Source organism: Vidua macroura, chromosome 7 (assembly GCF_024509145.1).
Source record: "Vidua macroura isolate BioBank_ID:100142 chromosome 7, ASM2450914v1, whole genome shotgun sequence".
NCBI lineage: Eukaryota > Metazoa > Chordata > Aves > Passeriformes > Viduidae > Vidua > Vidua macroura.
In genome coordinates, this window is record NC_071577.1 from 34,824,491 (window position 1) to 34,850,767 (window position 26,277).

Below are 26,277 nucleotides of genomic sequence, written 5' to 3' on the forward strand. Positions count from 1 at the left end.
TTGCCACCTCTGCTTGGCTGTGTAACGCCGGGCTCTCCATGGCTCAGGCACAGGAGGCCTTTTCCATCTGGAGTCTGTTTTTTCACTTGCCAAAAAAGAGCTTTTGGTCACCACATTTTCCTTCTCCCGTGTACTGTCCATGGTGCCAGCCCATGCCACGAGAGAGATGAGGGGGAGCAGGGGCTAAAGAACCTCTTTCACCAAATGAAGACTCACCTTTGAATCCCTTGTAGTGTCCTTTCTTTCCATGTTAAAGAGCCATCATTTCTGATGAGATTGTCACACTGGCCCAGGTAACAAACTGCTGCTGGCCTGAGCTGGAGCTTGGGCAACTTGGGAGCAAGTCACAGCTGGGTCAAGCTCTGATTTGTGGGGTTTCTCTGAAGGCTTCCCAGTCAAAACAACGTCTCTGTGTAAAGGCTTGCATGAAGTTCAATGGTGTAACACTTGTGCTCAGCCTAGAGGTACAGAAATGGCTTTTTGCTTCTTAAATAGGTTCATTTGTAATAGTGAAGTGGTTCCACAGAGCACATACTATGGACAGCAGGGCTTTATGTAGTAGCTGGAGTCTGCAATTTGTGATCTGCAGCACTTTAGCACAGATGAGGAGTAATGAGAAGACAATAGTAATCTCATTACTTTGTCATTATTAGGTGTCTGCTCCTACCTAGGAGTGTCTCTAATCTCTCTTAATAAGTTACTGAACATGTGCAAGATATTCTTAGTGTCTGGTCCATATCCCTTGAGTGCTTCTCTTCTGTATCAACAAAAGGCAGTAGTGTAATAAGTCAAATTAAATTAAATGCTATGTAGAAATACAATGTCAAGTAATGCATCGAATAGAGAAAGATTTCTTTTGTATGCTTCTTCTAAATAAAATTTTTTAGGATGATGTCTTTTATTTAGCTGGTGAAGGTCAATGGATATATTTGGGAAAGTCTGTGAAGCCAAACGAACAGTATAGGAAAATTGATAGTTGTGCTAAAAATTGGACTGTGTGTGGCATTGGCTACACTGATCTATAATTCAGATAAAAGAATGCATTTTAAAGTTCTTTTTTTAGATTTTCAGGCATCTCAGGAATTATTTGTGATTTTTCTCAGAGTGGTTGTTTTTGGTTGTTCAACAAGGAATTGAATAATTGCCTGTTAGTAATGTGTTCTTGGGCAGATAGCTGCAACTGTCTGACATTTGATTTTGGGCAGCCTTGATTAGCACTGACAAACATTATTGTACATTGACCAGATGAAAGGAACTCCCTGAAAAGTTTCCAGTTCACAAAACATGAACACGGTCAAAACTTTTTCATTTTCAAATGCAGTTGTGCAGTAGCCAAAGTGTGTTTCATTTTTTGAAGAGAGTGACCACAATCATCTTTTGCTTCTTTTGTCTTTGTAAGTGGTACAAGCACTTTGAGTGTGGTGAGTCAGGGGACATTCAGACCGCAGGGCTCGGCTCAGGGTCAGCAGGTAGAACTTCAGTCCAGACAGGAGTCCTTGTCCTTCAGAGGTAATTTCACAGTTGTTTGATTTAGGTGCTACAAAATATATAAACACGTTGGGTTCAGCCTGATGGAGGAATTTGGGCACCCGTTTTATTGTCATTTTCCCATGTCTGTTTTAGGCTGCATTGATAATAGAAGATAAGATTGAAACAAAACAAATGTCAAACCAGACCTTGTTTTTAGAAATGCCTGTTGTGCAGCTTGTGCAGAGCAGTCATTATGGTAAGGAGTACAATCTGAGAACACATACGTAAAAGCAACTATAACAATAAACTCATGAAATAACAAGTATGACTCATAAAACTAACAATTCATTTTCCAAGCATTTTATAAATGTTTCTGACAGTGCCATAAGTGAATTCTTGCCTATTAGCAGTGCTCTTGAGTAGGTCATAAAATGTTATTATTCAGAATCATACCCACAAGTCATCAATCTATTTCGCTGGAATTCCCATGTCATCATCATCATTTATTAATTTGCTTTTGCTTGTTCAGATTCCTACCAGAAGAACTATTAGTAGCAGAGAGAATTTCTCTGAGACAGTGAACAGCATGATATCTAAGTAATCAAATATATGAAATAAGTCATACCCGAAGGCTTAATTGTTTTAATCAGAAAATTATTAGATCAACAACAGGGATTAATGCAAAGGTCATGTGATTTTGCTGTATTCAGGCTCTTCTACTCCACTGCTGGTTAACAAGTCTAAGCACAGCTCAAAAGCTGCTGAGTATTTGCCTCCCTGTACTGTCAGCTTGGGTGTCAGGGTTTCTTTGGTTTGTGGGAGTTAAAATTCATAGAGTCAGAGAATAGTTTGAGTTGGAGGGGACTTTAAAGATCGTCTCCTTCCAGTCCCCTCTGCTGTGGGCAGGGATGCCATGAGTTTGCTTGGGCAAACAATCCAAACTTCTTATAAATGGTGTCTTCATTTTAAGGCTGGTATTTATAACAGTGCTGAATAATCTCTCTGTTCCTTATGCACAGTTCAGGCAGTGCCAGGGAGATGCAGCTGCTGAGCCAGACGAGCAGAGTCCAGAGGGGCCCAGGATGCTGCTGACTCTCCCCTGTAGCACCCGAAGGACTGGTCCTGGGAGCTGTCACAAAACCTCCATCCTCAGCACCTCCTGCCCCACCTGGAGCTCTGAGGCACCCTGGGGGGGGGGTCTGTGCATCCTTCCCAGGCTCAGCTGATAAATGAATAACACCTGGCAGCTCTCAGGACTCACGGCTGTGGGGGGTAATGCTCCCTGCTATGGACCATCTGCCAAAGGGGCAGCTCAGGAATAAAGCACTGCTGCCAGAGGAACTTCAGCACAGCAGTTCTGGTTTATTTCCCTGTGCCATCTCTTTGGTTCTAGGCAGTTGGAATCTAGAACCTGGCGCTTGCCAAGAAGATAAGAGGATTTTTGTTTTTCAGTGTTAGTAAGTTCACTGAAAATGTATGTTTGGGTAGAAATACATCTGTTTCCGAGTTTCTGTTCCATTTTCTGTTCCATCTGGCAGTTTTATTTGTAAAACTGGGGAATAGTATTTCAGAGACAAAATGTTTTCTTTCAGCATTTTTTAGATTAAATGATTAATGTTTTCAGGATGTTTTTGGTAAATGAACTAGTCTTAAAATTAAAAATTCAAAATATTTTTAAAAGATACTGTTAGCAAAAGCATAATATTCCTTTCAGATTAAAAAAACCATTTTGCCTTACATTGAAATTATTTTTTTTCCTAAATCCTCCCCCAGTCTCTCTTCAGTTCTGCTTTAAACATTAGTTTTTTCTTCCTTTTCCTTTTTTTTTCCCTCTTTTTTTTTTTTTTTTTTTTTTTTGGTTCAGTGCCCAAACAGACATCCATTATTCACACAACTCAATTGCCAGAGCAGACACTGAAATCCTGTTGGAATTGAAGCGAGGAGTAAACGGGGAAGTAAGGTAATCAAAGCAGTGTTAGTTTAAGATCCAATATTACATTCTGCCAGGGGTTGACAGTGAAGCTCTGGACTTGGAGAAGCTGAAGACTCTTTGGGGGTAGAATGTCAACAGTGGCGTGCTCAGCTGGCTGTCTGTGCTTCCAGGTCAGTGCCAGTGTGTCCTGTGGTCCCCAAGAGTGTCTGTGATCCCTGCTCTGCTCTGTGCAGAGCATCCCGAGGGCCAGGAGCATCCCCACCAGCTGAGCCTGAATCCTGCAGGAGGAAGGGGCTGCAAGGACACAGGACAGCTGCTTTTCTTCCTCCTTCAGGGCACGAGGGAAGCAGCCACCTGACCAGTCCTGTTTTAACAGGAGTCATAGAATATCACTTAGGTAGGAAAAGACCTCTTAGAGTCCAATCTCAGCGAAGTTCTTCCCTGGGTAGAGTTCATGATTTTTCATGTTGCAGTGGATTGATGATTAAAGTTAATTGGCAGATTCTGTTTAATTTCTCAGAGAAAAGATTTACCATGTTCAGTTTACTGAAAATAAGTTTGAAATAAGTTCTTTCCTCTTAGTTCCTGAGTGTATCTCACTGTACCCCGTCACTGGAGCTGCTGATCTCAAACCAGTGTATTTTCCTGACTTTCAGAAACACAAATTCTAAAAGGCAACATGCAAAGCTTTCTAGCAATTAGCATTTAGGTAAGATCCATATTTCTCATTTAGCAGTCATGGAGGAAGAAGGATATTGCAGTGTAGTAGCAGGGCTGAGTATTATGAGTGCTTGAGGAATCCTGAAGCATGATGTGCGAGTTGTTCAGTAGGTTTGGGACCTACTGTGTTTCTTGTAGTCATAAAGGCTGATGTTCTCTTTGAGCAGGCTGGTTGTTAACAAGCCAGGTGGAGTGGATTTAGTTGCCTCCATCAAGCCTTACCTCCCAGCAGCTGGTACCATGCCAAATATTTGATGTCTCCTGCTGGAAACATTCAAAAACTCAAAATGCAGATTGTGCCCTGCTCTAGGACTGGTGCACAAACAATGTGAGGACAGACACTTCCATGTTCAGGACAATTTACTGTCTTTGAATCCTCTGCTGAAATTGATGTCTGTAAAAGAAGAAGAAGAAGATCAGCTTCAGGTTAATTTTAAGGTAAGCTGCTGGAAAGTTAGAGCTTTCTCTGCTTAGTCACACTTTAACAGTTTTACTTCATTCAAGATTATAGCAAGCATGTGGCGCACCAGCCAAGGAAAACAGAAATGGAAAAGTCTATAAATGATTCTTGTAGTAGCTATGTATGTATAAACAACTGTCATGCAGTCAGGAATATTTCTCTAAAATACAGGCTGAAATATCTAATGCTGGACAGGGGGAAGGTTGTGGGCCACAATTGTGAGGTTAAACTCGAGCATACTCTGATTTATTTTCTTTATCTTTGAATGCAGATATGTTGCATGATTTCCAGCTAAGCTGTGGCTGTGCTTTTTCAAATGCTGGTGATGTGTCTTGTGTCAGTCACCCAGAAGGCAGCTACAGTTGGTATCCAGTGGTAATTTTAGCTCCTCATATTTGGCTGATGGAGATGTGGTGAGGTTTATTAGGAATAAAGCCAGCTTTCATCCTTCCTGTGCTGTCACTATGAGGTATTACAGCCCCTGTGAATTTTTTTTTTTTTTTTTTTTTGTTGCCAGCTAAGTGTGAGCTTGTGGTCAGTGCAGAATGCCCTCAAATGAATTGCTATGCAAAACCACGATTCTCTTCAGTATCTAGTGCTCCTTTTTGATGATACCTTCTGTCTTCAAAAGATGTTTTACAAGACTTCAGAGCATTGCTAAAATGGTGAGGGCAATTTAGGGCTGCTTCTTCCCTATGGCTGCTTCAGCAGAGAGCAGGTGGATTTTCAAATTCCCAGCTCAGACTTTGCACTGTGAGAGGGAGCAACAGGTGCTGATGTTTTTTAAAAATTAACCTGAGTTTCAAACACTTGTAGGTTAGGAACAAAGGGTCAAGGTAGCCCTTTCAGAAATGGGAGCTATAACATTAAGAAAAATATAAACATCAGTTAATATGGCAAGATCTGAATTGCCCTTTCTTTTTTAAATGTTAAGGAATAAGTTTGACCTGTGTTGATCTGAGCTTGTGGTAAAGGTTACCTAAAGAGCAGGGGGGTGTGTGTGACCTGTAGGTCTGTTACTTTGGTGCAAGTGCTTTGAAGAAACTTCATGGAAGGATTAGCATTTATATACCAGGCCAGTGCATATATATAGTTTAAAACTTTTTTTTTTTTTAACCTGCTTTTAATGTCTATGGAGCCTTTATTGGGTTTGATGCTTTCTAACCTTTTGATGGAGACTGAAATAAGGTTCTTGTATTGTATTTTGTAATTGTTGAAGTATTTACACCTACATTTTAAGTATGGAAAAGAAATTCTTTAATAGTTTTTGGTTTTTTTTTTATTTGGCTGTGTCCCTATTGTAGAAAAAAAACCACCAAATTGTTTCAGTACAAAACTAGAAAAATACTTGTAAGCACCAACAAGAATTCCTGTTTTCTCAGTGAAATGAAGCATGAAATACCTGCTTAGTTTTTTTTTTGAACTAAGCAGAACTTCACATACATGTAGTTAATATTCTTTTTGGAGGCTTATTGTATTTCTTAGGGAACTCTGATTCAGAAAAAGATGTGAGCAAAATAGGATTGTTCTAGAATGGTGTTAAAAATGTAGGTTGGTGACAAGTTCTAAAATTAACTAAGTGGATGAAAGAGGAAGGAGATTGGAAGGATCTGTTTGAAAAGTATTACTAATGACAAAATTCTGCATCTGTGGCCCAAATGTGGCTGAAGATACCAGGAGTAGGAGGTGGAAGATGTGACAGTGAGGGTTCATCTCATCCATAAGGGTTCTGTTTTCTTGGATTAATTGGGTTCCAAAAGGGATTAGGGATTTCATGGCTTTTTTTGCTGAAGGGTTTCTCATATGTAGATATGATAGATGGCAGACCAAACTCCTTGACCATGATTTGAGACTTTAAAACTCATAGCTTCTTGGGGAATATGAATAATGGAGATACTTTATGTCATCTTTTTATCCTCCTCATCCCAAGTGGAGTCTCTAAGGCATTTGGCTTACATTAATAAAATGTTTCAAAATTTCCTGGTGTTCAGCTAAAGGATGAACTCTACAATGCCAAATTCTGATTTTCTTCGGTTGCCAGGCTGAATCAAACCAGAAAATATTATTTGGCACATGTGATATTTTTCAGACTCTTAATAGAGAGAAAATTGCCCAATTCACATTTCAAAAATTACTTTAGCCAAGACTTTTTTTCCTAAGAGAAATAGTCAGGGCAGTATAAAAGGCTTAAATTAAACAGGAGGTCATTAGGGCAAAGAAATGACTGGCTGTATTTTATTGCATTCTGTGTATGAGGTTTAGTGGGACGGAGTGCAAATCCTATGATATGACTCACGGAACAAAAAAATTGTTTCAAAATAAGCCAGTTCTGTATGGAGTAGAAATAAACTAAACCTGATTCTGCAGACTGGTCGTGAGTGTAAGAAGTGGGGTGTGGGGCTGGGGCTGCCCTTCAGCTCAGTCTGCAGGAGGGGTTGGGGTGAGGGAGAGGAGGGATGTGGAGGAGCCAGGGTAGGAGGAAGGGTTGGAGCAGCCAGGAGGTCTCAGTGCTCCCTGTTCCTCGGGCAGGAGCTGCGCCCTGGCTCTGGCTCCGTGCTGTGCTCTGGGTGTCAGCAGCAACCTTCTCCGAGGCTTAAATAAGGGAACAATTCCAGTAACTTCAATAGACAGCTTCTCACATTGATCTCTGACCACAGCCCTTTACTGGAGGGAAAAAAGCAGGGATTTTTTGTGTAATTTAATCCTTCCCTGCTGGGTGGCCCTACAGAAAGCTTTTTCTGTAGCTGAAATTCCTTCGGTGCTGGACAGGAGCGATTGTGAGAGCCACCTTTGTACAGTAGTTCTGAAGGCTGTTGAGTGGAAATGAAAGATAAGTCTTGTACTTTCTTTGAGTTTCTTTTTATCAAGCTGTTTATGAAGTAGAGCTGATTTAAAAACAATTTAGTCACTTGTTTTGAGGTTAATGGATGCTGGAGGGGAAGGCTCCCGCCGTAAAATAAGAAGTTTTGACAAACTTTTAATTAAGAATTGGGAACGTGGAAATTTTGGGGTAGTTCTGCATTACTGAGATTGGCTCTGGGGCATATTGGTCAGTCAGGTTTTTAAAGTAAATCTTCTTCTTAATTCTAATTAAGTATTGTAATGCCAGCACTCTTCATTAAGCAGCAGTTTGTGATTAGTCAGGTGGTAGTAATGGAAGGAGAAAAACACGTGATGAAGTAGTAGAGAAGTTGGAGAGCAGGAGAAAACAGCCGTAAGATGTGGCTCCTAAATGCTCTTCAGCATTCCCCTGTTGGCAGATTTCCCACTGAATTCAGTGAGTTCTGTGGGACAGGATTCAGTCCTCACATAGATCCTGCCTTGTGTGGAAACACAAGTTCAGAGCACCTTGATTACATGAGCTCAGCTCTGAAGTTGTGACAAGAAATGATGCTAAGAACAGCTATAGAGAGGGAAAACTCCTAATTCCCCCCCAAATCTTTGAAGCCAAGCTATTATTTTAAGTGTAGATTACATTATTGAATTGTTTATCTGTGAATTGGATCTCGTATTTAATAAATGGGAGCTGTTGTGAAGTGGTGGAGTGAATGTGAATTAGTGAGGTGAGAAAGATTAGCTCTGTGAGGAGATTGAGAACAATTTAAAATTCCATTGTATGGTGTTTTTCTTTCTGTCTGCATGAAGTATGGCTGTAATTGCCTCAAATTAGGTACTGCCTTTGTCTAGGAGAGTTAAACAAGTAACTGGATAAGATATTTCATGGTCCTCTTCTAAATAAACAGCTTGTTCAGTTTGTATCTTTAGGCAGCTTGCAAATGTCAGAGCCAAGTTTGTGGAGAGAACATATATATATATATGAGGTAGAGTTTCCTTAGAAACAGAATCATCCTGGATTGTTGGGATGCATTTTACAATTTGAAGCTTGGTCTTCCCCTACTGTATAATTTTAGTGTCACCTTTTGTCGTGGTTCTTAAAATAGATGTTTTATTTAAAAATTCCTATGGAGACATGGACTGTAAGCATGAATTTGCCCAGCTCCTTTCTGACAGCTGAGGTTTATATTTTGCCATCAGTTGCCTGATGGAGTTGTGAACCAGTGAACCCTCACATTGACGTTGTAATTATCAAGACCAGAAAGAGAAAAAACTGATGAAAATGAGCCAACACACCCACATGGACTGGGGCAGTAGCACACAGACAACACTGCTTTTTCCTTTCATATTCCTGAGAAGGAAAAAATAATCCCACAGAAGTTCTTGGGTTGGTCTTGTGGCCAGTGCTGTCCATGGGGATTCAGGCACTGCATCTGGAGTGAGATGGTTGTAAAGTGACTTTTCTGGAAGGAGGGAGAATCCTTATATGCCATGAGCAAGTGAGCAGGGAATCTTCTGGGTGAGCCCAGGGTACTTTGCTGGAGGGACAGTCACTTCCAGCTGGTATGAGGTTCACCTGGCTCCTTCCACATCTCCTCTGGTGCTGTACCTTGGTCTGTCCCTGATCTGGGGATCATTTCCATTCATTACTGGCAAATATGGTTATGACATAAACAACCACATCATTTTTGTAGTGAAAATGCAGCAGAACTGGTAAGTCCTCATGAACCTAATCCGTGTTGGGCAGTTCTGCAGAAAAGGCTCCATAAGTGCTTGAAGCAGGGAGGACAGGGGCCTTGGTTGCCCATAGTATATTGCAAAAACCAAGATAATCCTGTAAGTTCAAATTCCGTTTTTTCTTGCCAGGTGCAGAATTCCCATCGCTCCCCTGGCCCGGTTTCAGCGGGTTTCCCAAGTTTAACACCAAGTCAGCTCTGTTTGTTGTACACTTACTGCTGGGTCAAAGGGGACTAGAGCCAAGAGGGTGTTCTGTTCTATTTCGTGGTGTTTGCAAATAAAGCTGAGTGGTTTGGTAACTCTCTTGGAAACTCTGAGACTCTAAGTTGGGCAGAGTGTTCCCTGGGCATGCATAGATCTAAGGATAGCACTTTCTTGCCTATCAATAAGTATCTTAAGGCCTTAACTTTTAATGCTATATATGACTAAAGTCCCCGGGAAATAATTCCACTACTGCTGTTCATTTATATCATTGGAGTCTGAATTAATTCAGCCTAGGCTAGGTTTTCTAATACATTATTTATTTAGGTCTTCAAAATGTCTGTGGTGCTGCATGTGGTTGACAGAGCATGTTCTTGTTTGTTAATATTATATGGCATCCTGTTTTCCCAAGACGCTTCAATAAATGCATGTCTTTGAATAAAGCTGGGATTTTAACAGGCATTTTTTCCCTTGTGTTGTAACTGTAGCTTCCCAGATTCTTAGCTCTGATTTCTCTTCTCTACAACCACCTATTTGAAATAGTTCTGGAAAGATCTTCACTTCTTTAATGTTTGTAGTTGGGTATTTTTTTCCTTTTTTTTTTTTTTAATACTTGTTTGTTGTTACTAATAGGTAGGGCTTTATAAAGCCTTACCTATCGGTAGCAATATGTCTTGATTCTGAATATCTAGCCCAGCTTCTCCCACTGCCCCCAGGCACTAGAAGTGTATAAATACCCTTAAAATCAATTTAAAAATCCCTGACATGAAGGGTGGAGCACCGAGCTCATATTTTCTGACAGCCCACAAAACTTACAAATCAAAAGACACGAGTGCCATGTAAGTGAGGGTGAAACAAGTGAAATACAATACCTGGAAATGAATGAGTCCTGTGAATGAACATTGGCATGTACATCCCCAGCCCATATGAAGATTAAAGTGAGTTGTCTGCTCTAAAATTGCATAATTGCTTCTGTGACTGATTTGGTGCTGCTCCATAATAAGTTGTGAACACTGTATGCTGACCTGGTTAATGGGATGTTTACTAAATGGATATATTTGTGTAGTTTAATAGGAGGATGCTTGGAAAAATTAGCAGGATGAGAAAGAATGGCTGGAGAGAGTAATTTTTCAGTAAGGGCTGGTGTTGTGAAGAGGAAGGCAGAGGCTGCCTTGCCATTGGCATTGGGGAGGTTGGATGGGGCTGGATCCTTGATTTTCATGGAGCATCATTGTCCTGAATTCCTGTAGGAGTGGCTGCTCCAGGTGTGGGGTACCCAGACTCTGCCCCCCTGAAGGTGCTGCCAGGTGGGGATGTGTGTGCCCGTGGGGGCAGCCTCATCCTGCTGCCCTAACAGCTTCATTTGCTCAACTATCTTTCTTGAATTTAGCTATTTTAAGTACTAGAGACTAAGATAATTATTTCATGAAGTAATATTATCTGCAAATTAACCTTGGATCTCTGCAGAGGTTCAGAAAGAGGGAGATAAGGAGTTTTATCACAAATTGCAGACTTACTGGGTTTAACGTAAAGGCCGTGGCAAGTAATACATTTAAACTGCATTTAAGTAGTAAAGACCAGAATATCAAAGTCTAAAAGCAATAAACATTAAATTATTCAGAAAGTTTTTATATTTTCTTTCTAGTTTATATGTTCTTTTCACACACTGTCATTTAATGAGGTTATATTCTGATTAAAGTAGAAAAATAAAAAAGTAAAATGTTTTATTTCAGTAGATAAAAATGTAGCTTTTAAAATATATCAGCTTGCCCTGTGTAGTCTTGAGCTGACTGTACAATTTCCTCTTCGTTCAGCATGGTTGCTAACTAACGGATTTTGGGGGGAAAAGTCCCCCTTATATAGAGTTTCAATTGAAATCCATATTTTAATTTTAAGTGACAACTAATACATTTACTGTAATCCCTTTCAAATATTCTCTGGCAGGGTTCCCAGACATATATTTTTGAAGGTTAAATGGTTTAGGATTTATGTACTGTACTATGTAGGTGTATGGCTTTGAGTGTCAAGGTTTTGGTAGCAAGTGAGCTACAGGGGTGGAAGAGAAAATCAGGATTAAAGTGAAGCCTGGAGGGGAGGAAAGGTGTTTTAAGATTTGGGTTTATTTCTTATTATCCTGGTAATTAAACTGATCTCCCTGAGTGGGGTCTGTTTTGCCTGTAACTGGTGAGTGATCCCTCCCTGTGCTTAACTCACCTAATGAACCTTCCATGAAAATCCATGATAATCTCTCCCCCTGCCCAGCTGAGAAGGGCAGTGGCAGAGTGGCTTTGGTGGGCACCTGCTGCCCAGCCAGAGTCAGCCCACCACTGTAAGTCAGTCTGAATAAGGTACTGAGCTTATAGGGCCCCTTCATTGCCAGACACCAGTTTGTGGCTCAGAAACACCACAGCTGGAGCAGCAGAAGTTCTGCTGGTTAATGACCTGCGTTTCTGAGGGGCCCAGGGTTAGGTGCTGGGATGAAAAACTGCTTTTTGCTGGTTGCAGAGCTCTCTTGGGTATCATTACACAGGGCTGATTCATGTAGTGTGGATGTACCTTTCTGGCAGCTCAGAGTTTTGACTGTTCAGAAACACTTTTTTTTAAATAGGCTGAAATTGGCATGAATAAGCAGCAGTAATTGAAATAATATTCCACAAGGTTTGCATTTTAGTATGGCAGTGCGATTAAAATTGGTCCTGCCTCTTCCTCTCCCTCGGGAACCATTGTGTGCTCCATGGCTAATGAAGTGGAATGAGCACTGTGATCAATCTTTATGGTGTCACTCTGGGCACCTGCAGTTCTTTCAACCCTTCTTGCACTGTAAAGCTGGAGTGGAGGTTCCTGACTCGAGCTGTTAATGGCTCAACTGCAGCTTGATGAGAAGGCTGCAGAGACTGCTCCTGGTAGTATTTCTCATGAGGGTCACATGCCACCTGCACAGATCTGCTGGTTCTCATTATTGATGGACAGAAGTAGGAACTTGATTTTCTTACTGATGTGCCTTCAGGTCTTCCAGTCATCCTTTGGTGTTTGGACTCTCCTTCTGTTGGGAACAATCACCCTTGGCATACCGTATTTTGCCACTGAACACACAAATAAGATGAGATTTTTGGAGTATTTCAGCAGGGTTTATAGACTTCTGCCTATGGCTTTTCTTCTTTTTACACTCCAGTCTGTGCTACAAGTTCTATATCTGCTGGGGACAGTGTTTGTTTAATTCCAGTATGATCCTGTGGAGTATCTACTCTGCACTTTTGCACCTTGCCAGTTTGCAAGCTGCTCTCAGCTGTGCCAAAATATCTTTGTGCAGCTGCTTATGAAGTCCACAGACTATTTTCTGTCCAAATCAGCCCTGAACTACTTTATTCTCTTGTTTCTTGACCCCTTCAATGCTTTCCCAAAATAATAATATCATTTCTGAACTCTTGGTGGGCTGGTTTGTTGCAAAGTTTGCCCATTCCCTGGCAGTGACAGCAGCTGGAGGCAGTCCAGTGTAATTAGTAAGTATTTTGGAAACTTTGCCTTGGCAGCCCTATTAAATATGTGCAGTGAAAGCAGGATTAGTATGTGGCCTTATCTTTTTTTTTCTCATTAGGGCATCTCGATGATCTGTAAGCTTATTTAATTGGAAATTAGCCATTCTTATTAACACAGGAGATACCCTTTGGTCCGAATCCTGACATTGGATAAATGTATATAGTTTCCACTAAGGAGAAAGAAAATGCATCCATATACTCTAGGGTGGAAATTTGCCCTTTTGTGTCCAGTGCAGTTCTCCTGGAAGAGAATTTCATTTTCTAGTAAAGGCAATAAATTTTCACTGCTCAGATAAGTGACTACAGAGGTTCATCATCAGGATTTGAAGAAATAAGCCTCCTAAGAAGATGGATGATGACAAGGGGAGTAAGAGTTGTTATCCAATCATTTGTCATCGTCCAGAACGTTAAGATGTATTGGTTGGACCCCAAAGGTGTGTAGAACTTCCTTTTTTCCAGTGTGTAATAAGTTACCCTGTGCAGTCAGCCAGTATTGCACTGTCTAAAAACTCATTCTCTTTGCATCTCTTTGTATACACAGCACACAAGTGTTAAAATCCTGTATATTGCTGGGAAGTGTTCTACACGTCATCTCCAGATGTAGCCCTACAACTGCTGAAGAGAGAGGCTGACTTCCTGGGTCCTCACTTTCCTGCCCTTCTCTCCCTCCTCCACCCCACTCTAGTTTGTTAACATTTCTGCCTTTCCTCTTTTGCTGTGAGTATTCTGCTCTAGGCTTTCTCCAGAGACTTTTCCCTCTGATTTTTCTGTGGTTCCCTGCTCTACAGCCCTTGCCTTCTAGTTCTTCCCTTGTCTTAAAGCTTCAAAACCACAGAGCAGCCATGGGGGACTGTGTCAGCTAGTGAAAAACTGGATTAAACATTCATGGCTGTAGAGTGCTTGTTAGCATATATGTATTAATTCAACATTTCCTGCTGGTTTTCAATATGTTGGGAGGTTGTGTTGCCAATGAGGTGACTTAAAGTCTGTAATGGAATAGGTTCCAACTAACTGCTTGAGACCAGGTAAAAATTTTGCTCTGCTTATCTGGTTTCAGAGAAGAACCTTACCTTTTAAAAGTGAGTATTCCTCTCCAAACCAGACATGGTTGAGACCCTGTTTCTGAGTATTTTATTGAATTCTGGCTTGGTAGCTGGGATAGCTGATATTGAAACTTCACCTTCATGTAGGAGAGACACACCATTGTAGTTTGCTGTGGTGAGCTGCTCCCTGCATTACTCTTTGGTTCTGGGAATTTGTGCAAAGGCAAGGTTTGGCTTGTCTTGTTTGGGTTTGCTGTGGCACAGAATGGCTCAGTAGCTTAAATTTGATCAAAAATTGAGAGCTGGCACTGCCTGCCTCCAGGAGGACCCCATGAGAGTGGGAGCCCTTTGCACCATTTCTGGCAGCATGTCTTCAAGTCCTGCAGGCATTCTGCAAACTGGCCGTGGTGGGGAGACCTGTTCCTGTGGGTTTAAATGTGAAACACGTGGCTGTGTTTCCAGGGAAGCAAAATGTAATTCTTCTGAGTCCCAGCCATGTAATTACAGCCATAATAATAGCTATCATTTTTGATGCCTCAGTGCCAAACGTAAAGGTTGTTGTTTCTGTTAATGTTTTCAGAGGACTCTGTTCTGCTGCTTTTTCCCTATTTGTGCCTTATCTGAGACTGAACAATTACCAGGAATGTGATGAGGACATGGTATGCAGAAAGTCACCCCCTTGTCTCTTTTGCTGATGGCTCGAGGAGTGTGCGGGCGCTGCTATCTCAGCTGCTAATCAGTGGAGCTGGAGCTAATGTGCGCAGTGACCTTTGCGAGGAGAGAGGAGCTCTGCCAATATTGCACTTGCAGTTTGAGTCAACTTTTACACTTTGTCATCTACTTGACTGCAGGAGCTCCTCCCTCACCTGGATTGCTGGATCAGTTGCTGCTCTATCCACCAAGTTAAGGGATGCCCCAAATTTCTCTTGTGTGTTAGTCCTGATGTTTTCCTTGGCCAGGTATCGTTGTTTTATGGGTGACCCCTGATCCTCCTGGTCTAAATTCCTTTTGTGCTTCATTAAATTCAAGGTGATCCTGCATAGCTGTACACCTCACAGTTTGGGGAAGCCAGTGGGATTTTTACTGCTGGAATTAGACACAATTTAGAGCAGCCCATGGGTGAGCAAAGGCTATTCTCTAGCATTTCCCCTCTCTGCATTTTTATAGTGCTTAGGGGTCTGATGGATGGAGCTCTCAATTATTTAGCATCTATCAAGTTTTTGCTTACAACATCTAAACAAACACTATTATTACATAATTTTTTTTCTGAATATATTATATAATTCTACTACAGTAATTTACAAATGTATGAAAAACACATACTGTTGCTTAACCATCCCTTTTAAGGGAATAGGTTTTGGATTGAAATTTTAAGTATGCATGAAGACAGTAAGATACCATTTGCACTGTTAGGATTTCAATAATATATGGAATTAGCAGAGCTTTATTATATTTCTGTGCCTGCATGCCCTTCATAGAGTGAAAGTTGTAATAAATATAAGTTCAAAGGTAAAATTTTATTGCTGTGCATGAGGGGAGAGAAAATAAATTAGAATAATGTAATCATGCTCATATATGTTATGAATTTTGAACAGTGTCTATTAGAAAGTTTGTCAAAATGTGCTTAGCTTTGAAAATACAGATTAACGCTGAGGGTTTTAATATTGTTCTTCCTTATAGTCCTGTTCCTTGCAAATATAAGTGTAAAATATCTCCTGCCGAAAGCAATTGTCATGAAACGACACTTTCCTATTTTAATAGCTGAATAATCAGAACAAAAATATTTTCTAAGTTGCAGAGAGGTTATTGCTTTTTTCACACAAAGAAATTTAGTGGTAGAAAACCAAATTTTAGCCGGATATTCTTTGCTTTTTGTGTTTCTATTCTTATATGTGAAAAGCATGTCCAAATGTCTCCTGACAGCTTTGACACTTCAGGGTGATTAAAAATGGGGTGAGGTGTGCTCATCTGATTCCATTTACTGATTCTGTATTTTTCTTTAATCTGGTAGCAAAGTTAAAATAGCAGCTCTCCAACAGGAGCTGGAAAATCTGTTTGGGGATGACTGGGTGGTTTCAGTATGGACCCTTTTGGGTTCATATTTTTTCTTTTTCATTTCTGCTTTGGAGCAAATAAGGACCGGGTCAGTGTGGGAGGGCAGCTGCTGGCACTGAACCCAGCAAACATCATTTGTCTGAGCTCCCACCTCAGCACATGGTCCTTCAGCCTCTCTGAGACAGCCCCAGGTTGGTGAAATTTTGACAACAAAGGCAGTTCCTTCTCCTGGGTTTTTCTTCCCTTACATTCCTCTTTGTTGTCTTCTGTCATCTCTGTCTCTTCCCCTTCTGTGAGCTCAGGCTGCACCATGAGGCCACTACAAAAGCATTGGCAATGACTTTTTTTTTAACATTTTTTCATACAATCTTCAGGTTTTAGCTCTGTCACTCTATTTGGGAAAATTAAGCAGCTATTGGTGCACACACACCCTATTTTTTTAATGTGTTTTGAACAGTTTGGATGCTGAATAATTGGGAAAAGCATTAATGGGTTTTTTTGTTGTTGGTGGTTTTTGTTTTGTTTTCTTCCTGAAAGCAACTGTCACCTTTAGATCTATAGAAACTTTCTGGAGAGAGAAAATATCAGGAAACTTTTCTAAATAAACAATTTCAGGTCATGATAAGTGGTTCCTGCCTTTAAATTCTTCTGTGGATGCCTTGGTAGCTGAGATGTCAGCAGGATGAGGCTGCTGTTCCCATATAATCAGTGAACCAGCTCCAGAGGGTGGAGCAGTTTAGAGACCAAATGCAGTTTAAATGGCATTAGAGGAATGATGCACTACTGACTGAAAATGCAGGCATTGTTATTAATGATGTAATTAAAGTTCCACCTCATAGGCAAAGTGGAAGCACACAGAAAATACTGTTAATACTGTGTTTCCTATATTTGATTTATCCCCATTTTAAGTACTAAATGAAGTATGCAAAACACAGTGGGAATTAAATACTCTAAAATTCACAACTTTATTATGTAAAAATGGTTCAAGCAGAGGTCAGGGTACATTAGCCAGAAGTAACTTAACCCAGCTGAAAAATGTCTAATGTACTTTACATGCACAGTTGTTACTTGGCTAAACCTGGGTGGACAGTGGGAAGTTCTCCTCAAGAATCAAAGGTCATGGCTTGCTGTTTGTATTGTTTTGGTCAAGAATAGATCTCAGACATTCATCTAGACCCTTGACTGATGATCATCTGTGGTACTGGGTGTATTTTCTTTATTGCAGTTTTTAAAAGCTCAGTTCTGAGATTTGTGGATCAATTAGAGACAAAATTGAAAAGGATAGTAGTAATAATAAAAATAAAAAACAGCCTAGTATTTGGTCCTGCAGATTCTGAACGTTTCCTGATGGATAGTGGGAACTCTCAGAGTTGCTTTACGAGCTTAGGCCAGACTCTGCAGCTGAACTAGAACACATTTTTGTGTTAACTGCTTCTAAATGAGCTTTTAGTTTTAAGTAGTTGGCATAAATCTAATTTTAATTTACTGTTTTCATTTTCTTTTGCATTGATCCTCTTTTTGTAGAGATTCAATTGCAGACTTGGAGAAAGAGGTTTTTTAAAGAGTCCAGATGGTATTTCCAATTATTTATTATCATTAGCATTCACTGTATCTGAAAACAAGACTTTGCCAACTTAGATCGACCTCATCTGCTGCACTATTGTTTACGAATTTTCAGTGTCCTGTGTTGGTGCCAACTCACTTTTGGGGTGGTTTCTGAGGCTACAGGAGAAAAAGGGTCTGCTATTCCCAATATATTGCAAATTGGCAATATCAATATCCCAAATAATATTTGGGAATATCACTTGGATAACAATCAGTGATAGGTTTCTCATGCTTACAAGGAAATGAGCAAGGCATGTCATTAATAGGAGTAGCATAATCTGAAAAAAAAAATCATAATAATCAAACCAGAAGATACAAGAGGTTTGCATTTTTCCATGGCTGAACACAAATGTTTTCTTTTTGAGGTCAGTGGCTGTGTGAGAGCACAATTAGTTTTCCCTTTGTAATAAATCCCTTATAATTTTTTTTCAAGTTTTGAGATTGAAGATGGCACCTCAAGTTGTCAAAAATAAAATGTTTGTAAATTCACAGGTGTGGTGCATTGGGTATAAAATGCCACCTTCTTTTTTTTCATCTAAAATGCCTGAATTCTTCCACTAAAATTATTCTGCCCCTGTGCAAAGATATAAGATGAAATGGATTCTGTACACTACTGGAATGAACAAGTCCACTTACAGTTTTTTTTCAAAGTTTTGAAAATATATGTATATTTTATAATATTTTAGTACATTGAAATTATTTGTGTGATTGGTTTCTACAATATTTTGTGTTGTTTAGTGTTTGGAACAAAGCAGTACAGAGAAATAGAGGGACACCTGTTTCAATTACACCATAGCAGCAATTTCAACAATAAATCTTAATTGCAATCAGTCTTGATCAACCCACCTGTGTAGATTCCTTCATTTACAAGGAGGAGAGATAATGGAGAGAAAAAAGGAAAAAATTGAAAAGGAATAGAGGAAAAAAAATCCTGCAGAACACTAATATGCATTATGTTATGTTCTTATACTTTAAGTTTTCAGATTGCTGAGCTGTGTTAATTATTAGGAACAGCAGCCTGAATTTCCATGCTTTCCTCTGGGGATACAGTCAACCCATGTTTACTTTTAGCTGCCACTTAAGCAATTTCTCTTCCATTCAGGAGGGACTGTGCAAACAGCCACGAGGTAGAACTAATTCTGCTTCTATGCCCAAGCTCAGCAGGTGAAGGTGCCTCAAATTCCTTTATTAAGGAACAGCTTGTCCTTCTTGTGTGGGGTAGGAGACACACAGGAGCTGATGTCTCCGTGGGTAACCTCCTGCAGATGTGTTGGTTGTTTTAACCTTGAGTGTGGAGATGCTGCACTGAGGTGTTCTGGGACCTTCTCTGCAGGCCTGGCAGCTGCTCACTGACATGCCTCTCCTGTGCTGAGCTTCCTTGGACTCACAAATGAGTTTTCTTAGGTGCATTTGCATAAAGAGAGAAAAGAATTGTGGATAAACAGTCCAAATTGCAGTAGAAGATGTATAGGGAAGGAAAACAGATACTGCTTTTTTTCCTGTACTCTTCGTCATCTTTTTCTCATTACCTCTGGTAATGATCACTTGGACATAGGTAAGGGACAGGATTGTGGCCAATTATGCAGGGATTTGGGTGAGACTTTTGATTTTATGGAGATTTTGTAACATTTTCCCAGACATACATTGCTTTCCATATCCATTATCATTGCCTCTGTTCTTTTTTTGTACTTTTTGCCTTTACCTTTTCCTTCTATTCCTGCACTGTTATTCCCTTTTTCTTCATTGTGCATTATGTGATGAAAAATGTTTTTGTAGTGACATTTGACCAAGTCTTTTGACTCAGAACCTTAAGGATTGTCTCATCTCTTTTGTGTTTTTCCCTCCCAAAGAATGCCCAGCTTTATTTGTGTTTGTTTCCCCTTGTCTGTCGTGAGTGGCTTGTTCTATTTCACAGCTTCACCTTCTTTCATGCTCTCGACCTCTCTTCCTCTTCATCTCTTTTGCATCCCCTTCCCCTCTGTGAGGCTCTGGTAATAGTGATGGACCAGTGCAATTAAATTTATTCCATACACCACTGCTTTCCCTGACAAACTGACACCTCTCTTCTCTGCTTTTCTTACCTGTTGACTGGCATTAAGCAAAGTCAGCCAGGAGCCAGGATTTCAGTGGAGTGTGACATTCATCTGTGGAGATGACTGAGCACGCAAGCCCTGGATGCTTTCTTCTCTAAAGCTGGCTGTGCAATGTGGGGAAAAAAAAAATAGATCTGTGATGTTGTGATGAGATGAAGACATTCAGGAGGATTATAAGAAATTTCTCCTATTGTAATTTGATTGTTATTGCGTTTAAATGTAACATTTTCCTTAGCTGATGAGATGCCCAGGCCAGCATCCTGCCAGCACAGTTTCTCTGCATGCGGTTGCTCTCAGCAAGCTGGCATGCAGTCAATAGGAATCCCTCTGAATTTACTGCTGTCTGTTGACATCTCACTCTGTTACAGGCAAGTATTTAATCAAAGTTTATTGTCATTCTTTTCTGAGATTTAAGTGGGACGTAAAATTTTACGATACATATAGTATTTTAGATGACAGCTTCATTATTTCCACTGAATAATTTGAAATGCTACAAGGAGAAATATTGATGGCAAACTGGTAATTGTCATTAAATATGCAGCATTTTTGCAGCAGTCACTTGTGCAAAAAATAAATTTTCTCAACTTCTACGTAGCAGTGCAGAACAGTCTGAAATGCAGTTCCTTTGTCTTGGGCCTTTCCCATCACGGAGGTCACTTGAGGCTCCAAACATGTTCAAACATGAAAACTTCAAAGTGACTTTGCAATTTTTCTTTCTAAAAAATGAGCATGGTATCATATTATTGAATGTCAAAAGGAGAACACTTGGTTTGTTATTGAGTTGATCTTTTCATTCCTGCTGCCTGATGGGATTTTTATTTTTGCTGCCTTAGTTGTCTCCTGTCCAGTGGACATTCCCTTCTTCCTGAGCCAGGAGGCATGTCTTTTGCAGGAGTAATTAAAAACTGTGTCACGGGAGATGGGCATAACAGGTCACTGGGAAGAAAGAGACAATGCACCAGAGCTGCAAGGCAGGGTGTAAATCAGACAGGTGCAGTTTATTATTGGACTGATTCCAAACAAAACATTCCTGTTGGTTCAGTGCCTCACCATGGAGTGCGTTACTCGGGACTGTGGGAGTGGCTTCACCTTCTGGAATGCAAAAGACAATGAAAAAAAAAATTAAATCTCTGGAAAAAACCCAAGCTCTTCAGTTCAAGGAGGGTTTTAGGTCGTTCCTTATTTTGTTGCTCTTGTTGGGCAGCATTTAGTTTGCTTTTAGGTGAATGAAAAATTCCACTCAGGAAGGTGCTTCTCTGTTACTTTGTTAAAGAATTCAAGTGAGCGACCAGTACGTTAGGTCTTTGTTAGTGTTTGTGAGCAAATTTGTTAGCAAATATATTTACAAAAATGCCATGCTTGTCTTCTCTTTTGTAATTATTACGCCCCAACATGAAAGAAAATTGATTAAATCTTTCCTATAAAATGCTATCTGTTTGGTATATCTTGAGTATTTAGCTTTATAATCGATTGCTAAACTATTAAAGTACAAGGCAATCAGTTTTAAAAAATGCCATTAGAGTTGGTCAGGATCCTTGCAATAAAGCATTTTGAATAGAAAACTGTTAACATTTTTCTTAACTACAGCTTCTTTTAGGAAAGCAAGCATTCAGCAAGGCTGAGAACAATCAGTGCTTAAGGCATGAAATAAAGAGCATGTGAGAGGGATCAGCTGGGCTCTGAGGATGCTGAGGGTGCTGTTTCTGTTCTTACACCTCAGGCAGGACAGAAGCTGGATGGTGTGGGTTGTGCTCTCTGGTGATGGTGTCTGGTTGTGCTCTTGCTCTCAGCTGGCACCCACAGGTGCTTTTCCACTGCCACCCTCCAGCCTGGAGAGGTGCCTGGGTTTTGTGATCCAAGTGCAGGAACAAGCTCTTGGCCTTGTTGAACCTCACACAGTTGGCCTCAGCCCTTTGATCCAGCCTGTCCAGACTCCCCTGCAGAGCCTTCCTGCCCTCCAGCAGATCCACACTCCTGCCCACTTTGATGTTGTCCATGAGCTTGCTGAGAGTGCCCTCGAGCCCCTTGTGCAGATCATCAGTAAAGATGTTAATTAAACAGGGCTGGGCCAGTGCTGGGCCCTGGGAAGCACCACTGGTGACAGCCCCAGCTGGATGCAAGTCCAGTCACCACCACTCCCTGGGACTGGATGTCAGACAGGCTTTTACCCAGCAAACTGCACCAGTCCAAGCCATGAGCAGCCGGTTTCTCCAGGAGAATGCTGTGGGAAGTGCTGTCAAAGGCTTTGATAAAGTCCACATAGATACATCCCCAGCCTTTCCCTCATCCACTAAGTGGGTCACTGTCATAGAAGGAGATCAGGTTGCTTAAGCAGGATCTGCTTTTCCTACATGCATGGTGGCTGGGAATGATCCCCTGGTTGTGTTGTAGATGCTGTATGATAACAGTCAAGGTGATCTACTCCATCACCTTTGCTGGTGCTCAGGTCAAGCTGTAGGCCTGAAGTTCCCTGGATCCTCCTTCCAGCCCTTCTTGTAGCTGGGTGTCACATTTCCATCCCCCAGTCACCAATCACCTCTGGGACTTTCTTAGATAGCCAGGACTTCTGGTAAAAGATGGAGAGTGGTGTGGTGAGCTCTTCTGCCAGCTCCCTCAGTACATTTAGGTGGATCCCCCATCTGGCCCCACACAACACGCTTGTGCATGTAAAGATTATGGAAAGATCTAGAAAGATTATTCAGCCATATGTGAGATAAGAATTACACCTTCAAGTACTGAGTGGACAGTTTGGAAGCTCTTGAGAATTTAATATTCCCTTTAAATCTGCGACAATGCATAAAGCACACTTCAGCCATGTCCTGTTCTACTATTTTTCATGGAAAATTAAAGATTATTACCTCTCTTTGTAGTATACAGTAGTTTTCTGAGAATTCTCTGCCAGGCAGCTGGTACAGAAGAAATTCCCCTTCTGCAGTAATAGAAGGCAGTGATTAAACCTGAACACCACGAATGGAGCTATAAAGTAAATCAAAGTGAGTGTTGAATTGTACCTTCATGCACCCGGTGGTAAACTCTTTCTAACAAAGCACAAAGCTTCCTTTCTTTGCCCAGGAACTGTGAATTGCAGCCTCTGTTTGCAGTGTTGCTGTCACCTGCTGTAAATCCAGTCTGAAAAGAAATTGTGGAAGGAAGAAGTTGAAAGTATATTTGCCTCCCTTCCCCACAGGGTGGTCACCCCACAATATGTGACATATGAGCTTATGGGTGGAAAAAGCCACCTCAAAGGAGCCCCACGTGTTTTAAATCATCTTCTGAGAGGAGTGGTTTGAGTTTAAAGTCTGATTAAATCAGTGGAAAGGCTCTCTTGGCTGATATAACAGATAACCTGAGCTGTGGATGGAGGGGTGAGGCTCGAGCTTTCAGGGCTTTCCTGTCTCACCCTGCCTGGTTCTGAGGCCTGTCCCTGGCTGTCCACGTGCTTCCCTGTCAGTGGTAGGAGAGCAGGACAGGTGTTTCACCCTGCTTCACCAAAGCATGTAATCTCTGGATGCTGCTGTACCACTGACTCCTGAAATCAGCCTGCCCAGGCTGCCCTGCCGCTCCCTGCTGCCGTACGGACAAGCTGTCAAACGTTAGCGGGGATTTTGACGCTTAGGTGACTCGGGAAGACAGCTGGAATAAGACTAACAGGTTTATTTGCTGTTTTCACATTGTTTTTTTTTTTTCTGAAGGTAGTTCTCGTCGTTAGGTGAGCATCCAAAGCAGCAGTGGTGATACAGAGGCTGGTCAAAGCAGATTCAGTTTGGTTTTCCTTGGGATGCCAATTGCAGCACTGATGGATGGGGGGTCTGTGTAGGGGGGTGGTGCAAAGACTGGGCACACCGAGCCTTTCCAGGTGAGCACGAAGGAAAGGGAGTATAAAACCAAAGTATTTTTAACCATATCTTGCAACCTGATTGCCTGCTGGATCCGCTGTTCCTTCTCATAATACGCTTGAAAAGTTTTATCTGTGCCTCGAGGGTGATGAGCCTGTCTTCATTTAGGGATGCAAGTGCAGATAATAGCACTGTGCTGTTGACAGCTTTATGTGCTCACAGCCTGCCTCTCTTATTTACTCACTTGTAGATGTGGGCTCTTGTAAAAGCAGCTCAGTTTTCTACCCTCCCAGTTATAATTGCTTCCTGGGCTGCCTTGTTACAGAGCCTGTTCCTGGAGCGTGAGGTGAAAGAGGCTCTTTCTGCCATTATAACTTTTTTTTTTTCTTTTAACGTATAATTAAGGCTAGATAGTCATTATGGTTTTTTTTCCCTAGATTCATAATTAAAGAAACTTTGAAGGAGAGGTTTGTAACTATTATAAGGGCAAAAGAGGAGGTAACATGCAATGGGACCCTTTTGTTGCTAAACAGTTGAGCTTCTAGAAACTGCAGATATGTAGCTGAAGTTTCCTGAGGATCCAGAAATACTAAGTAATTGAGCAGTGTAGCAAAGTCGGTCATGACTGTTGATCGCTGAAAACACATTTTAAGACACTGGGTGTAATTCAGTACTAAAAGAGCTATATTTTATTAATTTTTATGAATTATTATGTCCTTGTAAATGCTATGTAATTACTCAAATTTCTTATTTAAAAAAATAGTTTATTTTCCTTTCTAGAAACAATAGTTCCCTGTGTTGTATTCCACATAACATCCCTCATGTGCCTTCTTTTGCTGCTCATTCTGGCAGTAGTTCTTTTGGTTGGTAGTTTTTCCCCACTGTACTTCCTGTTGAAAGGGCTTTTGAAAAGATGCTTCTCATCAGGATGTCTGCTTTGGTCCAGGTCCCTTGGTTCATCTGCAGCAGAAAGTATTTCTCTCTTGGATGGTGGTAGCCCAATAGATTCATAATTTTAGATCTTCTAGATTTTGGGTGAGAGGCAAGAGTCAGAAATGAGAATGGCTCATTCTGGTGAGGCTGAAGGGGAAGGACCAAAACTTCTCTGGCCTACAGGAAAAAGAAATCTGACTTCTCTGCACAATTTGTACTGTGGAAAAGAAGTTCTGTAGATAGAGATTGCTAGAAAATGTGGGGCAATTATCATTAGTTCTTTTGATATATTACAGCTTTCTGTTGATGAAATTTTCTCATTCCTGTCACTTACCTGCTTCAGAGAGTGGATTGCAGCCAAGATGTCACACGCTGAGCTTGAAACATGTATTTTTCTTCTTTGCTTTCTTGAATAAATTTTTAAGATAGTTGTTCAAGTATTACACTTTGCAGCCTGCAGCCTCACCGCATGCTGTTCTGGAGCATATTCCTCCACGGGCAGGTGGACGTGTGACATGAAGTCAGTCTGTTTGGTGCAGGCTGTGGGTATTGAACCAAGCCGTGCCTCCCTCCATGTCTGTCTCGTTTCATTTGCTCCAGGTGAAGAAGTTCCACATCACCTCTGCTCAGAGCTTCCCCGTCCCGAGGTGGTGGCTTGTGAAGTCCCTTGTGCCAGGGACTGTGTGCTCAGCGAGTGGTCCCCGTGGTCCCCCTGCTCCCACTCCTGCTCCAGCAAAATTGCCGAGGGCACTCAGAGCAGGAGCAGGTCCATCCTGGCCCTTCCAGCTGAGGGTGAGTGCTGAACATTTCTGGATAATCACTGTTCCTTTAATGCCTTGACTTCCTTTCCTGAGCCAAGCTGTGTTTAGATCAGAGCTAATCCCAGTTCCTCAGGAATCAGGGATAATACTGAATGCTTGTCTCTGCCGAGAGACTAAGAGATCTTGATGGGCTGGAGTTCATGTGTCACTTGGAGAAATTCTGTCACAGTTCAAAACTCTTTACTTCAGCCACTGCATTGCTCTCTGTTGAGGGCCTGTCTGGGTGTGAATTTGGTTCTGGAGGGCTTCATCCTCTACCAGTAAAATTGCTGCATGACAGAGTTGTCCTGCAAGTGTCTTTGTATGGGAACATATCAGTAATGATTTAAAACCAGCGAGCTGTGAAAAATGAGAAAATGGAAAAGGAGTTGATTATTTTTCTTTTGATGTAAGACCTGGAATGTGTTGATCTGCTTGTTGTAGTAAGTAAGTAGCTCTTGATAAATATATGTAATTTCTTCTTGATTTTCATGGACATATAATGTATCTGTTTTTTTACATATTAACATCAGTGCTACAGCTATTTAAACAAACCATTTTGTATTAGAAGTGTAGTCTTCTAATACAGTTGCACATATGGTAATTAATTTGTGTGTTGGTTTATCACACAGGATTTGGAAGGTCTTGGATCAAGTGCATAAAAATTCATAAAACATGAAGAGGTCCAACAGACTAAAGCCTTGTTGACATAAAATACTTGCTAGTGCCAGAACTAGGTGCAGTTAATGCAGCACCAAAACACTTTTAGATGCAAATCTAGTCCAGGACAAGCTCTGTTAAATGCTATTTTGTAAATTATAATTAAAGCCACCCACTGTTTCTGGGCTAATGTAAGGACTTGATCTTGCAAACCCTTACTCATGTGAAAGGTCTGTATTCACATAAACATCCTCATAAGCACTTGTGAAGAAAATTGGGACCCTTCAGGATGAAAATAATTGTTGACTGAATGATAATAACTACTACTAAAAAAGTCTATGAGCTAGAGAATAATTAAAA

General features: G+C 41.0%; 1 protein-coding gene across 1 annotated transcript in view; it reads left to right on the forward strand.

Moving 5' to 3' along the window:
• THSD7B (thrombospondin type 1 domain containing 7B) overlaps positions 1–26,277 on the forward strand; it is a 297,299-nt gene that overhangs the window by 136,342 nt on the left and 134,680 nt on the right. The window contains exon 12 of the mRNA XM_053982943.1: positions 25,058–25,249. Within this exon, the coding sequence (XP_053838918.1) occupies positions 25,058–25,249 (192 nt within the window). The remainder of the gene's footprint in view (positions 1–25,057; positions 25,250–26,277) is intronic.